We start from the raw sequence: 18966 nt of genomic DNA, 5'->3' as shown, positions 1-18966 counted from the left end.
ACAGCTGATTAGTTAGTTTAGGTGGGTTATTTATGTATCCTTGCCTGCCGCACATTGCCCTGTGTACACGGCTGTCGATAACAAGCATGTTGTATGCGGACAGACAGAGCATAATAATAATTGTTTTGTCTCCATTTTGTTGGCCCATGCAAATGGATTCATAAATGACCATCAATCAACTTGTATAAAGTCAATCTTTAGGGCGCAGTCAGTTAGTCGTATAAAATCGGAAGTGAGATGGGAGCGCAGTGCGCAGACTGGCTGGTGGCTCTCCTGACCCGAGCGTGACAGCTGTATGTATTTCTATGCAGCTGTCACACTCGGGTTGGGAGAGCCGCTGGCTACTCCTTGCACTGCGTACTGATCTTGGTCGGATTTATACGGCTGTCTGACTTGCGCCCTTATGTGCATAAACTGGCGGCTCTAAATGGGCATTTAGTTCAAACTGCCAAAAAATACTTGGAAAATCAGTCAACACATGTTAGTAAGAATTATCTACCCTATACACCAAGGAATCAATGCATTATATGTATTGATGAAATCCACCTGGTGGGATTGGACAACTTTTTTAAGTGTATGGCTTTGAAGATCATGAAGAATAGTATGAAGCGCTCTAAGTAGGAGAAGCCATTGCAGTTTCACTTCACACTTTTAAAACCAAAATGCACCTAGCAAAAGCTTTTATGTGCAAAAGTTCAATGCTCTATCACAGGGTCAGGAATTTTGTCTGGCTTCAGACAACAATATCTACAAAATCACAAAGAGCATGAAGGCATTACGTGTCTGAACACTTATAGGAGAGTATAGTGCATTCCACCTAATGATAGCCATGATCAGGGTTGGACTGGCCCACAGGAGAACAAGAGAATTCTCCGGTGGGCCCCTTTGCTGGAATGGGGCACCACCCTCTGATATGAGCAGTACTTGGCACAAAACACTTGATTCACTATGTACAGGCTAAGGCAGCGGCTTATTAATTTAACAATCTACCCAGTGTAATGCCATAGAATATTGTGAATATGGATAAAGTCATATTTGTATGTAGCTGAAAAGTGGGGCCCTGGAGTTGATATTACTGGTGGGCCCTTGGCACCCAGTCCAATACTAGCGATAATTATAAAACACATATTAAGCATTCCACCATTAACGAACGGCTTATTTTAATACAGAGACACCACTTCTGCAACCAGTGCTTATCTCTAGAATATGGGACCCCCATTACCCACCCTACATAATAAGATGAAATAGAACACCCGTTCTAGAGAAAAGTGTGAGTCGCTGAGGAAGGACACAGAAGATCACACATCCAAAGGATGGGACAAATTACGGCCAAAAACTCCACCAACATGTCTGGAACTGTTGCTAAATAAATGCACAATCATGGATTGCTAATTGAATGTTGAATTTCATTGGCCACGTGGTATTCAAGGTAACCTGCAATACGGCACGTCCATTAACATTTATCAATCATTTAACAATACATTTCCATGAATCTGTCCAAACACAGCACCAGTGATACACCACTGCAGAGATTACAGCATTGTGGCCACATCTCTGCCATCTAGCTTCTGCCCCGTTGGACCATGAGATCCCACAGGAATAATGTAATGTGCTTATTGTTCTGCCAACATATATCTTAGGCTGACCATACACTGAGATTTAAGAGTTATTTGTCCTTCATGGTTAGTCTGTGAAGGTTGTAGTTCTGATCAAAGCTAAAACAACACATCAACAATTGATCTCTGCCATGATCTGTGTCATGGTCTGAGCTTCCATTGATGCAGATCTGCTTTTCTGATTAATGGCCTTCCGACTACAGCATCTAATATCAGTCCCAAAAATCCATCACTGCAGTTTTTCCGACAGATATTTGACTTTTTGATGTAATGTCTCATTCTCGTTTGGCCGGCAGAAATTGATCTATATCACCTGCCTTTTTGGACATCTAAATTCTCTAGTGTATAGTCAGTTTAAAGAGGTTCTCCGGTGAAAACAAGTCATCACCTATTCTTTGAAGATGCCATAATGCCGCGTGTCTCTGGTATATACATTTTATAGCTTGTGCTGTGCATTCTTGTGCACTATATACTGTGGCATCAGGAGACTGAGCAACTCTAATGAGCTGATCCGTGTTTCCACAGACTGAACTGAAAGACTTGAATGAAGCGGACTTCTTTCTGGCCAAAGTTCAGTGGAGAACTCAGCAGATCCAGGAGCTCCATGGACTGACTGCTGAGGTTTACTTTGCAGTCCAAAGGGCAGCTCCAGGAGTGCTGAGATGCTTTTTCTGGACTGAGTAAAGATAGCAACACTCCATGCAGATGTGATCAGAGTCCTTCTTTCATAACCCTTTTTTTATGCTACATCTACTCAATTTCTTGCCTGTGGCAGCAGCTTTTAGAGCACATTATGGCTGAGGCGTTGTCTGAATTACTTACAGGATTGCTAATGTAGGAGAAATGTTCTTGCCCTCTGACCGTGTGGTAAAGTCAAATGCTAATGAAATAATATGACCTGGGGACAGAGTATAAAGGTTTTAGCCATAAAAATTGCTACTAGAAGCATTTTGCAAAGACATAAAGGTAAAATGTAGCATTAAAATGCACATGAGCAATGAGTGGACAGGTCCGTCCAAGACCAAGAAAAGTGTACTAAAAAAATAATACTTTTAGTATCGGACAGATGGAAGACGGTTTATAATACAATACTGTACTGTTTTTTTTGGAGAGGAGGAAATTGGATTAAATGCAAGAATGAATAGAGAATACTAAATCCATGAGGATGATAACCCGAGGTCAGATTCATATGCAGGACTCCAGTGATGGAAGTCGACAAGGTTACCCTGTGACAACGCAAATGAATGTCCATTCATATAATGCAAAGAAGGGCTGGGTCTATACAAAGAGGCTCTGGGCAGGTTTATAGAGGAGAGAGTCCCCCTTTATGACATCTATATAATCTTACCAGAGAGAAATACTGGAGGGAGACAAAGCACAATCTATATAATCGTAATAGGGCACATGAGCAGGAGTTGTCTTCAGGAGACAACCTGATATTATTAAAGAAGTTACCCCACAAACATTAATCATCTATCCATAGGACAAGTGATAAATGTACAGCCAGGATTCCTGCGTCTTCTGGTTATATGTAGCTGTAGTGTGCATGCACGACCACTGCTCCGTTCACTTCTATGGATGCATCGGAGTGGTGACCACAGCTCCCAAGCTGCAAGTGCACATACTGCTCCATTAACAAAGGGGACACAGGCCCCCGGTTATCATGAATGTTGGGAGTCAGAGAGCTGAGACACCCAGTCATCACACATTTATCACCTGTCCTTTGGATAGGTAGAAAATAGAGTTGGTGAAAATCAATTCCCACGTCCCACTCCATCGACCACGACAGTGGTATGTGGCCACTGGACGGGAGAGGGAGTACCTCCTCTTATCTGGCCATGTTTGCGGATCTTCTTTTGATCAGCCAACCTGGCGTGACAACACATCTATGTCACGCCAGGCCAGCTAATCAAAAGCAGAGTCACTGACGTCAGATAAGAGGCGGTACTCCCTCTCCCGTCCAGCGGCCATAGATCACTATCATGGCTGATGGAGTGGGACGTGGGAATAAATCTGCACCAACTCTAGTAATGAATGGTCTTTTGGAAAAATGAAAGCTGTGCTGTGATAACACGGCGAGTTTTCCTGTATATAAGTTTTCATAGGTAAGTGTGTTGCTGTATTACTTGGTTGTGTAAGTGACCTTTCATTCTGAATATTTAGCTAACATTGTTAAGAGGTAAAAAGACTCCGACATAAAGACTCCGGAGCTTCAAGATCATGGCTTTCACACTAATTCATCCACTATGTGCACCGGACTCACGAGGCACAAATCTCCTGACTGAATCTATTACCAAGCAGGAGGTATAATTACCCTGGTCTTCCAGGATCTGACATTCAGTAGGCTTTTCACTTACCTAGCTCCAAGTACATTTGCTGACAAAGGCATAAAGAGGTCATTATAACTACAGACTGTGTAATAAGCATATACGATACAGCGCTAAAGGAATGATGGAGAAGATGTGATGTCTTGCAGTATATTATGTGCAAAACTTAGAGATTCAAACTATATCTATACAACAACTAACGCTCATACGGTTGTCAAACATTTGCTCAGTCAGCTATTCCTACAGACCCTCCCATACACAAACCATCTGGGGAGAGGTGGGATATCGCCATCATCGCCCAGTCCAACTGATACACAGTATGGCGCCGATTTGTTATTTGTGGGGGGCATTTAAAGTCACTTTATTTTTTTGTCTTGTGTTATTAGTTGATATTTTTGGCGCCAAATCCATCAAGGTTCATGAATTTGGTGGAAGGTCAAAAATATGCTCTCTTCCAGTCTTGAAGTGTATTTGTGACTTTTGGTGCTAAAAGTCGCAAAAATTGAGCCAAAATTTTGGCATACTCAAAAATACACCAAGGTTGGACTACAGTAGAGTGAAGTTACGTAAAGTTTTGCGACTTTTTAAAAAGTTGCAATTGATGAATCAGGCTAAAACATCTGGAATTGCTAGATTCTGCCCACAAAGTGAAAAAAAAAACAGGCAAGCACAAAAGAGCAAATAGAATAATGAATAGGGTGCAAACATAAAAAAGGCGCAAAACATATAAAACTAGACAAAAATCATGAGCAAAGACAATGATGAATGGGAGACTATATGTCAATAGGACACATGGTCCGTCTAGGCTATCGATGTAATTGAGTTGACAGCTGGAGCATTTTCCAGTTTGGTAAAAATATATATGAAAATATTCTTATCAAAGTTATAAATCCTCTTTAAAATGTTTTGTAGCCACAAAAGGAACCGGGTAAGACCAATAAAACTCTGTACGTCACCCATAGATGCAAATGGCCGGCACAATAAATTTAATGGAGCATGCTTAGTGATGAGCAGAACACAGCGGAGCAGAACCAGTCATCTAATGTTCTGTACTTGTTAATCATCCTTGGCGTTTGTGTTTGCAGATATAAAACTAACAGATTCAGTATTGATCCCAGACACTGAGCCGGCTCACAAATCCCATATACCCACAATCAAGAGATGAATGACCATCATCACATTGGTTGATTTTCCATCTCTGTGTTTACCGAGCACAAGAATACAAGCTTCGCTGGGTAATGAAAGCTATGGAAGCTCAAGAAGTCGTGTGCACATACTCATAGAGCGATCACCATTGTGTGATTGATTGTTTTCCTCTCCTTTTTCTGTTTCCATTACTAAAGCTGACATCTATCTCTCCTGACTCGCCCATACAGATTAGATGGTTGGCCGGTCTCCCCAAAATCAGCAGGTACTGCCGACTTTAATTTGTGTTTTGTGGCCTTAACAAACCAATGGATGTCATGCTGGAAAACAATAATTTTAGGTCATCATAAAATATGAGATCATTACAAAAATGTAAAATCGTGTGTAGAGAAAAACTTTTTTTCACTAGACAGTCTCCTTTCCATATGTCCCATGAGGATACAAAGACATCATGATCCCCCACTATTACCCCCAGCAAAGAGACACTCACAAATAGTGACTCTACTCTAGTGGACCCAGCCTATCCATGTGCATTCCCCTTGTATTATTAAGGAACTATATGTAGGCACAGATCTATGGAGCTGACTGAATGGATGAAATCTCTATATGAACCATCCATACCATCCACAACCGCCAATGAAAATTTTAACCCCATCCGTCTGTAATGCAAATTTTACATGGTGTATCTTTAAACGTAGAGCATATCCAAAGCTTATGCATCCTGCTGAGAATTAGGATTTTAACCAAATCTGCTTTAGGATCAGTAAAGGTGCATTGAGATTATCTCTCCCCATTAATTAGAGCCAGTTGGCTAAATGCAAGTCGATATGCGTTGTGGGTTTAAACAGGCCAACAAAAACTGATAGGAACAGAACGATCATTAATACAATCATTCTGTCCCCGTACAGGATCTTGTTATCGACAGCGCAACCCTTGGTTAGCCCATTTGTTGGGTGATCGCCGGCATTTTGCACAGGCCCATAATCGGTAACGTGTGTTCTTATAAATTGCCCTACACTGATTTTCAGCCAATAAATGCCCCATTAAGTATGGCGTCTCCTTTTCAGTGAGATTTAACATTTTTAGTGCTCGGTATACAATTGTTTATCGTATGTCACAATCCACAGTGTTTTAGGCTCCTGCTACCGAATGAATGAATGAATGAAACAAGTGTTTTCTTCTCCGATGCAGCAGTGATGCACCTCATAAGCAGACCTGTTAACTCCACATTTGCTATTTCAGTCAATTCTCTACCTGATGTCACTAGAAATCTTTCATCAAATCAATAATGGCTTAGAAAATATCCTGAGTAACTGCACCATAATGAAGAGATGTGTCACATTGAGTGGGTGAGCTCTACATACATACCATCCAAACAGCAAGCCACCACGCTTCATATTCCCAGATTCATGGCTTGCTTCTTAGTTACTTAACATCTACAGTGCTGATAAACTAATGGTCAATCCATAGTAAACACCCTTTGTCATATGCGGCGGTCTCACCCCCCGGGACTTCTGTTGTTCATCAGCATGAGGGGGCGCTCATAATACTGAGCTGCAGTACAAGACATACATAGCTGTGTAAGCAGCGAAGTTCATCACTGTTTCGGCCCCCCCAAAAATAAAATAAAATTAGTTTTAAAATAAATGTTACATTAATGATATTAGATTAAAATCCTATATCTAATCCTATATTATGAAATACCTGGATAGCTGCACAAGTAAGAGTAGAAACCCTCAGATTTCAGCATGATAAGCAAGGATCCCCAGCCTAGAAGTACTGCGGAAAAGAAGAGATTTTCGACCACTGCAGTACATGCCATCCACCACCGACGCCGATGCGCTGTAGCCAATGTAGGAGCCATTTTCTTTTCTTCTAGTGATTGTCAGTCTGAAAAATAAAGAAAGAAACATTATTATCAGCAGATATAACTTGTAGAGAAACACAAAAAAAATGTTCATTTCTCTTCTGCTCTAATACAATCCTGTACAAATCAATGAGATCAATCTACATCCAGTGGTTTGTATGGATGCCAGTCCTTCAGAGCCAAAAGTCAGACTAACCCTTTCCATATGTCCTAGTAAGGCAATGTATTCACGACTGCTTATACTGCACTGCTGATGGTTGGACGTACTCATTATTCAGGTATGTGATGTGAGCGATCCTTCCCTTTTGCAAGGAGGGGTACATACCTCGCTGACATTAGTTCTCGCTCGGTTCTGGTCCATTTACTGTAAGTTATGTTGTTTTCTCCATTCACAGGCAGAGATTCTTATGATACTTGCTTAAAATTCTCCAAGTATTACATTGTCTTGACATGTGACCAAGTCATCAATACCACATTGGTGAAGGTTGGACACCCAGCACCTCCACTGATCAGCTGTTAGAAGCTCCCACACCAGCTGGAAAAAAATCAGTGTAAGGAGCCAGGACACCCCAGCTCCCTACTCTGTGCAGCGGCCATTCTGCTCCCATTGAAGTGATCTCCACTGATCTGATATTGATGACTGATCCTAAGTTCTCATATAAAAAACCTGGACAACCCCTTTAAGTGTATAGCTATCATCAGAAGGGTTGAATCTGCTGGGCACCAATGCAAAATCTGTAACAGGGAACCTTACCTGTCACGTATTATTTACAGCACCGGTGCCCTCTCTTGTAGCAGAGGGGCCTTTGGGTCTTTTCTGCTACCTCTTAACCCCCTTCAGCTCTAATCCCAATTCATACAATGCACCTCACTGAGGATTCGTGCAACATTCAGAATCTACTATACTGTCTGGGCAGCCAATGTAACAAGATATAACTAAAAAGTGGTAATACAGAAGTAAAACAAAGTATCTACAAAATATCTCCACCTTTTCATACATAATCATTCTGCAGAATAGTATAATTCAGTGGAAATGATATATTATTATTACCTGTCACTGAAAGTCCTTTTTCAATAGTAATTCCACAACCTAAAGAAGTCCCCACCTGTGCCCGCTGCCGTGTCTTTGCCAGGTAGCTGTGAACACCTAACAGGCGCCTGTTTATATGACACCACCATGTACCCCGTCAGGAGAGACACAACGTACAGGCAGAAAAGCAGTTAGCAAGCAAACACAAAGTCACTGGGTTCAATCTTATCACCTGCACGATATTAAGAGGGGCAAAGATCTATTGCTTTAATTCCTTGACAAAGTTTCAAGATTATAGGAGTGGGAACTAAAAGAAATCCAGATAAGTGAACCTCTTCCTCAAGGCTCCTGCCAACAAACAACCTGGATACAGATAAGAATCCTTTACTCAAGTGCAATTGCTTCCCATTCTAATATCTCTTTCTTTTTCTAAAAATATCATATAAAATGGTGACAAACATCCTTTGACCCGATCCATTAACACCTAAACATAGTTATAGGAACAGCTCATTAACCAGACAACGATTAGATTAAGGGTGAGACCAGATGGCGCGGCTGATCGCACCTGACTGACCTCCATCTATCACAACAGGGGTCCTTGGAGACTTGTTTTTTGACCAAAGGGGTCATCACATGAAGAAGTGGAAAGGTGTGCTGGACAAATACATGCTTCTAACTCCCATATATATGTGTAGAAAGAGCCAGTGGTGTAACTAGAGTCCGATGGGCCCCGATGCAAAATTTGGACCTGGCCCCTCCCCCCACCACACACACCCCCACCATCGCCCCATCCGCCCTCCACATGTTGATTAGATGTATTGACCACTGTAGCATTCTAAATCCTATAAGGACATACGATTTCCCACCTCCTCCTCCATTATGTAGTAATGTCACCCATCTTGGGATCCTTCCTGGTATATATGTTCCCCATCCTGGGCCGCATCCTTTTATATATGTTCCCCATCCTTTTATTTATGTTTCCCATCCTGGTATATATGTAACCCATCCTGGTATATATGGTTCCCCAACCTGGTATATATACGGTATGTCCCTCATATATGTCCCTTATCCTGGGCCCCATCCTAGTATATATATCCCCCATCCTAGTATATATATCCCCCAACCTGGTATATATATGTCCCCCATCCTGGGCACATTCTGGTATGTATATATATATCCCCCATCCTGGTATATATGTTCCTTATCCTAGGCCTCATCCTGGTATATATATCCCCCATCCTAGGATATATGTTCCTTATCCTGGGCCCCATTCTGATATATATGTCCCTTATCCTGGGCCCCTTCCTGGTATATATATCCCTTATCCTGGGCCCCATCCTAGTATATATATCCCCCATCCTGTTATATATGTCCCTTATCATGGGCCCCATCCTGGTATATATGTTCTCCATCCTGGTATATATGGTCCCCCAACCTGGTATATATATGTCCCCCATCCTGGGCACATCCTGGTATATATATCCCCATCCTGGTATATATGTTCCTTATCCTAGGCCTCATCCTGGTATATATATCCCCCATCCTAGTATATATGTTCCTTATCCTGGGCCCCATTCTGATATATATGTCCCTTATCCTGGGCCCCTTCATGGTATATATATCCCTCATCCTGGTATATATATCCCCCATCCTAGTATATATGTCCCTTATCCTGGGCCCCTTCCTGGTATATATATCCCTCATCCTGGTATATATGTTCCCCATTCTGCTGCTGTTCTTTAACGCATAGAAAAAAAAAAAGGTTCTACTCACCACCCATCCGCTCCCCCACCGCGCGGTATCCTCTTCTGAAGTCGGCAGCTGACTTCGGCGTGCAAGCGATGGGAGCACATGACGTCACTGCCATGCTCCCCGGGTCAAATGCACGCCGTCATAAGCTGCTGGCCTCTGATTGGCCGGCAGCATGTATTGCAACGCATGAACCCCTGCAACTGCGATCATTACGCCTCTGGAAAGAGCCAAACATATGCAAGGCCACCCTTTCAATCATTCCCTGCTGGATGCGACATCTGTCAGCCAAAGAATATGCCATAAATGACAGATGTAGCCTCTGTCCTCATAACTCCCTTAGAAAATAAGTATGATTACCGCTGCATTCATCCTCCTTCTGGACGTGGCAGTTGGCAACAGTCAGGGGATACAGACATTTACAGCATATCCTGTGGATGTGTCCTCGGTGGAAATACCCTTTAAGTCTATCTTATCTACATGTGCTGCAAAGTTGTCTGTTTCCTGTAAGAAGCCATTTCAGATTGAGTGTGGTGTAAGTCAATGTGATTACTGCCAGGAAGTCAACCAAAATATCAGCCCATAATCAATACTTTATCTCACATATCTCCAGTTCTGATATTTCTCGTTAAATCTATACATGGACATAAGCTTCATAATAAGATTTTATATGTTATGTATAATTTTAAACTCCTTTTTATGTAAATTTTATACTATTACTCTTGTAGTTAAAAAAAGCAAATATAATTAAATCTACTTATTTCTATCTAACCGGGTTGGATGTCACAATAGGAGAAGGTCACAAATGATTTTTCCAAAACTTTATGGTCTACTTCAGGAAAAAAGACACATAGGAAACGTTTAAACGTAGTCCTAAAGTAGGCCTCCACCAGAAACCAGATCTAGCTGCCGCTACGATAATAAAATGACGGTTCCTACGCCTCCAATGGAATTTTTAGACTACAGTACTCATTAAATCTCTATTCTCTGGTCCTAAAAAGCTGTATCTGACTGAGTCTCTAAGATGTTTATTAAGAGCAAATTCAAAAAATGGAGACGTTTGAATTATTTACCAGAACAAGCAGTTCAGCAAAGGTACAGACTTGATGCTAGGAAAAATCAAACAGGATGACATGTCTTATATACCAGGCTCCACGGTTGTATGTACTAATCTAATGCATGATAAATATAAAAAGTGCCTGGAAAATCTGACATTGCTTTCTGTACAGTGATGCCATAAAGCTATACACAATGGAAAAAGAACGTGATTTATAATAGATATTCAAACTAAATTCCAGGTTAGAAAAATCTGATTAATAATGCCGGGTGTGATGGGGAATGTGATTGTTAATAACTGGCGCGGTGCCCCTTTTCTGCTGGCAGCATAGTGCCCATCATGATTCATTAAGCATCTCGATCCCTTGAGACTTCTTGCTCTACGTACAGGCGAACATCTAAAGCCGTACATGTCTGTAGCAATAGGTCTGTCTCAGATTACTCAGGTTTTGCTCAGCGTTAGGCCCACTTTAATCAGATTTTTTAAATTAGATTTTGATGGTAAATCTTTTCAAAACATATGTCTATTTTTGGAGATCATGAAGATTTCTTTTGATAAAACGTTGAGAAATGTTGTCAATGACAAGAACTAATTGTGATGGTTGTGAATGCAGCCCATGCTATGATCCAGAACTGCATTCCAAAATCTAACGACTGAAGGGATCTGTCACCATAGGATAGGTCATCAATATCAGATTGGTGGGGGTCCGACATCCAGCACCCCCACCGGTCAGCTGTAATTATCTCCGAATGTAAGCACATTACTCAGAGCAGCACTGCGGAACACCATTCAATATGTAGTTGCCACTGCTGGGTACTGCAGATCAGCTCCTATATCCTTAGGATACATCATCAATATCTGGTGCCCAAACAACCCCTTTAATATCTAAAACCTCTTGGCACTCCTCTCTGGCTCAATGTCTGAACACTAGCCTGTGTACGTGATTTACACTTGCTTTATTAATCTGATCTAGAAAACAAACTATCCCATTTAATGGAGCTCAGCTAACTGTGCCTAATCTCAAGCCTGTCTGCTGTTTCAGAAGATGTTCAGCAAAATTGTTCACACGGGGAAGATACGGCACAACATTGTTTTTCCAGGTAAAAAAATCTGCAGGGTATTAGGAACTGCTGAGTTATCCAAGGTGAAGCCGTTTCCGGAAGAAGTCAGTGGTCTTTTACCTGTAGTGGCTTCGCCAATGGTTTTGTCATCATTATTTGTGGCACTGGCTTCTTTAGTCTATACTTTCAACTATAAAGTGCAGGCAGCTTATAAACTAAGACGCCCGAAGTATCAACATACAGGTGCATCTCACTAAATTAGAATATCATCAAAAAGTTAATTTATTTCAGTTCTTCAATGCAAAAAGTGAAACTCATATATTATATAGAGTCATTACAGACAGAGTGATCTATTTCAAGTGTTTATTTCTGTTAATGTTGATGATTATGGCTTACAGCCAATGAAAACACAAAGGTCATTATCTCAGTAAATTAGAATACTTTATAACAACAGCTTGAAAAATGTTTTTAAAATCCGAAATGTTCCGAACTGTCGGCCTACTGAAATGTATGTTCAGTAAACGCACTCAATACTTGGTCGGGGCTCCTTTTGCATCAATTACTGCATCAATGCGGCGTGGCATGGAGGCGATCAGCCTGTGGCACTGCTGAGGTGTTATGGAAGCCCGGTTGCTTTGATAGCAGCCTTCAGCTCGTCTGCATTGTTGGGTCTGATGTCTCTCATGTTCCTCTTGATTCTCTATGAGGTTAAGGTCAGGCGAGTTTGCTGGCCAATCAAACACAGTGATACTGTTGTTTTTAAACCAGGTATTGGTACTTTTGGCAGTGTGGACAGGTGCCAAGTCCTGCTGGAGAATGACATTTCCATCTCCAAAAAGCCAAACCATCACTGATTGTGGAGACTTCACACTAGACCTCAAGCAGCTTGGATTGTGCCCTCTCCACTCTTCCTCCAGACTCTGGGACCTTGATTTCCAAATGAAAATTGGAACTCTGGGACCTTGTGGAGTGTGTCAATGACTGCCTTTTGGACATCTGTCGAGTCAGCAGTCTTCTCCATGATTGTGGAGCCTACTGAAACAGACTAGGGACCTTTTTAAATGCTTAGGAAGCCTTTGCAGGTCTTTTTGTTAATTATTTTAATTTACTGAGATAATGTATTTTGTGTTTTCATTGGCTGTAAGCCATAATCATCAACATTAACAGAAATAAACACTTGAAATAGATCACTCTGTTTGTAATGACTCTATATAATATGAGTTTCACGTTTTGTATTGAAGAACTGAAATAAATTAACTTTTTGATGATATTCTAATTTAGTGAGATGCACCTGTATGTGACCTCTTTCAACCGCGTCACGGTTTCCGATCCCTGAAGCGGTTAGAAGAAGTAAGAAAAGACTGAGCATGAGCACAGCAATGTCGCTTTTACATTGCTGTGAATTATGTTCATTTTTTGTGGCGCTTTTTCAGGCAGTTTACAGTTAACATCCGCCTTAAAAAGTTGTCGTGTGCACTTATCCTTACAGGAAGAGCAAAAAGTAGATGAAACTTTAATAAATCTCACTATTTTATACATACAAGCAAAAAAATGCCAGCAGCAAATCCATTGCAAAAAGTGTCCGAAAAGATGGCAAAAATCCGCTTCAGCAAATACACCACTGGCCGTCCAAAAAGAAGTTGTGTGCAAATAACATTAGGATCTGCTACCAGCTCAAGCAGGCATCCTGTGCCGGAAGTGATTTACATGTTTGCAGTCATGTGCCGACCAGCTTCTCATCCACGTCTCTGAATAGAACATCACCTGCTCGAAACGACAAGCAGAGGCGGATCCTAACAGTGTTTATGTTACACACGTTTGGGGCTCATTCAGACTTCAGATTTTTGCGTACAAATGCAATCCATTATTTTCACGTATAGCACTCGTAGCTGTGATAGTCTATGTGGCAGTGCAAATGTCCGATTATTTACTCAAACCGAGAGGTCCACGGAAAATAGTGAAGATATGTCCAATTTTGATCCAATGGTCGATTAAAAATCGGCAATGCAAGTCAAAGGGTGCGAGAAAAAAATCGGAACACATGTGGCCTGATTTTCACGGACTGTCAAAATGGAGAAGGTGGGGAAATTTTTTAAAAAAAATTCATCTACGTAAAAAAAAACTGGATGACACTCTAATCGGTCCGATTTTTCTCATACGTTAAAAAACTGAGGTCTGAATGAGCCCTTAGAATTTGAGTTTCATCAGTGTTTCCGATTAGATTTTCACCATTCTTTAGTCAGTTTTTACTATATTTACTTTCAATAGTTTTTCTTATATGAAAAATAAATCTTGGTGGTTTCTCCAGCTTCTCCTATCTGTCTCTGAAAAACGGACAGTGCACGGATGGCATCTGAGTGCTGTCCGATTATATCATAGCCCCATAGACTTGCTTTGGCGATACTGAACTGAGATTTGGATCAACATCAGACAAGTCTCCGTAATTTTATGAGCAAAAAAAAACAGTGACGTGTGAACAGGCTGCAATAGGTACAAGTTGTATCCATGAAAAATGCAGATAGAACTCGTATGCAAAACTGACGTCTGAATGAGGCTTGAAGCAATCGCTCGTTATAGGACCACCACTTTAATTGTACTGTAATATGATCACCTTTTGGGTGCAATTTTTTATATTGCTACCTAAAAACTATCTCTTGTTTAAAAACGTTTTTATATAGTACAGGGAATGCAGGGCGCTACTGATCAATGGGGGTCCAGGTCCTGAGCTCACAACACTGCTCTAAGATACGCAGCTCCTGGAGAATGCACAGAGCGATGGACAAGCTCAGTAGTAAGTCCGCTCTGTGAGAATGGTGTGCAGCCCAGAGACTGCTCTGTGCATTTCCCTAGAGAGTGGTGAATTCAGAGGTCGGTGAAGGTCTTAGGACGCGGACCCCCACTGATCGCAGCATAGCCTACAGTATATGATGATATTGTGACTGATCTGTACACTGGGAATGCATGCATCTCTTGGCTATAAACTATTTTTGTAATATCAATTAATTCAAACACTTTGCATTTGTGACTCCCTCAGGAGTGGGGCAGTGTATAACAGCACTGACACTGTACAGCAGCACCGACACTGTATAGCAGCACTGACACTGTACAGCAGCAGCACTGACACTGTATAGCAGCACCAACACTGTATAGCAGCACTGACACTGTACAGCAGCACTGACTGTTCCACAGCACTAATACTACACAGCAGCACTGTCTGTACAGCAGCACTGACACTGTATAACAGCACTGACTGTATAGCAGCACTGACACTGTATAGCAGCACTGACACTGTATAGCAGCACTGTCTGTACAGCAGCACTGACACTGTATAACAGCACTGACTGTATAGCAGCACTGACACTGTATAGCAGCACTGTCTGTACAGCAGCACTGACACTGTATAACAGCACTGACACTGTATAGCAGCACTGTCTGTACAGCAGCACTGACACTGTATAACAGCACTGACACTGTATAGCAGCACTGTCTGTACAGCAGCACTGACACTGTATAACAGCACTGACACTGTATAACAGCACTGTCTGTACAGCAGCACTGACACTGTATAACAGCACTGACACTGTATAGCAGCACTGACACTGTATAGCAGCACTGACTGTATAACAGCACTGACACTGTATAACAGCACTGTCTGTACAGCAGCACTGACACTGTATAACAGCACTGACACTGTATAGCAGCACTGTCTGTACAGCAGCACTGACACTCTATAACAGCACTGACACTGTATAGCAGCACTGACACTCTATAACAGCACTGACACTGTATAGCAGCACTGACACTGTATAACAGCACTGACACTGTATAGCAGCACTGACACTGTATAACAGCACTGACACTGTATAGCAGCACTGTCTGTATAGCAGCACTGACACTGTATAGCAGCACTGACACTGTATAACAGCACTGACACTGTATAGCAGCACTGCCTGTATAGCAGCACTGTCTGTATAGCAGCACTGACACTGTATAGCAGCACTGACACTGTATAGCAGCACTGACACTGTATAACAGCACTGACACTGTATAGCAGCACTGTCTGTACAGCAGCACTGACACTGTATAGCAGCACTGACTGTTCCACAGCACTAATACTACACAGCAGCACTGTCTGTACAGCAGCATGCGATACGGTTCTATGCAGCCGCCTGCTGTGTAGCTACTGTCGACTATTTTCACACACTGCGGTTTTCAGGAAACGCCGAATTTCTTACAGCATTTTTTCTTGCCCACACGCGCTGCAGTCACGTGTTACGTCAAAGTCTGTGCGAGCTAGGACACGGGCTACAAACACTTTCTGTGGGTTTTGGTGGAGTTTTTTGGACTGAGGGGAATGATTTTTCACAGGAAGTCCGTTATTACACGTGACGAGATGCCGGCGCTGCAGCCGCTCACAGGAGGAGGCCCGCCCTGCTGTCACCTCAGAGACTGACACTCAGGATGACTTCACGGACGAGCGCCCGGCTTTGCTAAAAATGAGCAAATAGGCGCGCTCCGGATGGACAGGCTCCGCCTCCAGAACGCCGATTGGTCGACCGAAACTGGAGAGTTTTCTGTGATTGGTCGGTCAGTTAAAGCCGGGCAAGGGGAGGGGGGACAGGTGTCACAGCAGCCGGTTTGAACCGGCAGGCGCGAGACTGCGGCTCTGCGGAAGAAGTGCTCGCGAGGGGAGACGGGAGAGCGCGGCTGGGCACGGCGGAGGAGGGAGGGTGTGTGTTGGGGCTGAGGGAAGGAGAGGGGGCAGGGGCTCTGCCATGGACCGACAGCTCGGCGGACAGGACAGTGCACAGGTGTCAGCAATGACGTGCGGGAGCGGGCTGTCTGTGCTCCGGCAGCTCAGCGTCAATAAGTATGAAAAGGCGCAAGTGTGAGGACGGGGCTGACATGGGGGACGGAGTAAGAATGGGCTCCGGTACTCCGGACATGGCGGGCGCGTAACGTACACAAAACAGGCGCATCCATAGGAAGCAACACAGCCCGCCGTGTGAGGAGCGGAGCCGCGGACAAAGGAAGCGGCCGTGTAGCCGAGAGTACAGCGCTGCCACACACGTATGGGGACGTGCGATGGCGGCTACAGGGGGCACAATGTCACACAGCTGCTCACAATGGTGTCAGTAGCCATAAACTGGCGCAGAGTACACGGGCGGTATACAGGTGGGGACGGTATATACAGGGCAGTATACAGATGAGCACAGTATATACAGGGCAGTATACAGATGAGCACAGTATATACAGGTGGGGACGGTATATACAGGGCAGTATACAGATGAGCACAGTATATACAGGGCAGTATACAGATGAGCACAGTATATACAGGTGGGGACGGTATATACAGGGCAGTATACAGATGAGCACAGTATATACAGGGCAGTATACAGATGAGCACAGTATATACAGGGCAGTATACAGATGAGCACAGTATATACAGGTGGGGACGGTATATACAGGGCAGTATACAGATGAGCACAGTATATACAGGGCAGTATACAGATGAGCACAGTATATACAGGGCAGTATACAGATGAGCACAGTATATACAGGTGGGGACGGTATATACAGGGCAGTATACAGATGAGCACAGTATATACAGGGCAGTATACAGATGAGCACAGTATATACAGGTGGGGACGGTATATACAGGGCAGTATACAGATGAGCACAGTATATACAGGGCAGTATACAGATGAGCACAGTATATACAGGTGGGGACGGTATATACAGGGCAGTATACAGATGAGCACAGTATATACAGGGCAGTATACAGATGAGCACAGTATATACAGGTGGGGACGGTATATACAGGGCAGTATACAGATGAGCACAGTATATACAGGGCAGTATACAGATGAGCACAGTATATACAGGTGGGGACGGTATATACAGGGCAGTATACAGACAAGCACAATATATACAGATGAGCACAGTATATACAGGGCAGTATACAGATGAGCACAGTATATACAGGTGGGGACGGTATATACAGGGCAGTATACAGATGAGCACAGTATATACAGGGCAGTATACAGATGAGCACAGTATATACAGAGCAGTATACAGATGAGCACAGTATATACAGGGCCGTATACAGGTGAGCACAGTATATACAGGGCAGTATACAGATGAGCACAGTATATACAGGGCAGTATACATAACATGGTAGCATCACCACTATCCCACAGATTACTTCCATTATGCAGCACAATTACTGACAGATCAGTCTCCTGCCTGTTCACACTATGAGGTGGGAGCACAACTCTGATCCTGCTGCTGGCTGTACTCTGAGGGTAGTGGGCACTGTATAGTGGTGGTGGGCACTGTAGTAATGGTGGGCACTGTGTAGTGGTGGTGGGTACCGTGTAGTAGTAGTGGGCTTTGTGTAGTGGTGGTGGGTACCGTGTAGTAGTAGTGGGCTTTGTGTAGTGGTGGTGGGTACCGTGTAGTAATGGTAGGGACCATGTATTGATGGTGGGAACCGTGTAGTGGTAGTAGGCACCATGTAGTGATGGTGGGCACCGTGTAGTGGTAGTGGGCTCTGTGTAAGTGATGGTGGGCACTGGAGTGGTAGTGGGCTCTGTGTAGTGGTAGTGGGCTCTGTACTGGTATTGGGCACTGTAGTGATGGTGGGCACCGTTTAGTTGTAGTGGGCACCGTGTAGTGGTAGTGGGCTCTGTGTACTGGTAGTTGGCACTGTGCGCAGAGCTCCCGGGCACTTGTCTAGCACATCGCCCGATTCCTCCATCTCCCCGATGCTCCGGTAGTGCTGCCCCGTCCCCGATGCTCCGGTAGTGCTGCCCCGTCCCCGATGCTCCGGTAGTGCTGCCCCGTCCCCGATGCTCCGGCAGTGCTGCCCCGTCCCCGATGCTCCGGCAGTGCTGCCCCGTCCCCGATGCTCCGGCAGTGCTGCCCCGTCCCCGATGCTCCGGCAGTGCTGCCCCGTCCCCGATGCTCCGGCAGTGCTGCCCCGTCCCCGATGCTCCGGCAGTGCTGCCCCCTCCCCGATGCTCCGGCAGTGCTGCCCCCTCCCCGATGCTCCGGCAGTGCTGCCCCCTCCCCGATGCTCCGGCAGTGCTGCCCCCTCCCCGATGCTCCGGC

General features: G+C 43.7%; 1 protein-coding gene across 3 annotated transcripts in view; it reads right to left on the bottom strand.

Moving 5' to 3' along the window:
- SLC43A2 (solute carrier family 43 member 2) overlaps positions 1 to 18966 on the bottom strand; it is a 74013-nt gene that overhangs the window by 54479 nt on the left and 568 nt on the right. Inside the window, exons 1-2 of one of the 3 annotated variants that reach the window (XM_073667736.1) lie at positions 8063 to 8178; positions 6794 to 6979 (exon numbers count right to left, since the gene is read on the bottom strand). In XM_073667736.1, the coding sequence (XP_073523837.1) occupies positions 6794 to 6953 (160 nt within the window). In that variant the 5' untranslated portion in view covers positions 6954 to 6979; positions 8063 to 8178. Of the gene's footprint in view, positions 1 to 6793; positions 6980 to 8007; positions 8179 to 18966 lie in introns of those variants that run through there. The other 2 variants (XM_073667735.1, XM_073667734.1) reach the window with 2 other exon arrangements.

The sequence above is a fragment of the Phyllobates terribilis genome, unplaced genomic scaffold, assembly GCF_046119375.1.
Source record: "Phyllobates terribilis strain yellow unplaced genomic scaffold, ASM4611937v1 Scaffold_2__4_contigs__length_985480577, whole genome shotgun sequence".
Lineage (NCBI taxonomy): Eukaryota > Metazoa > Chordata > Amphibia > Anura > Dendrobatidae > Phyllobates > Phyllobates terribilis.
This window is presented reverse-complemented; position numbering and strand designations above follow the sequence as displayed.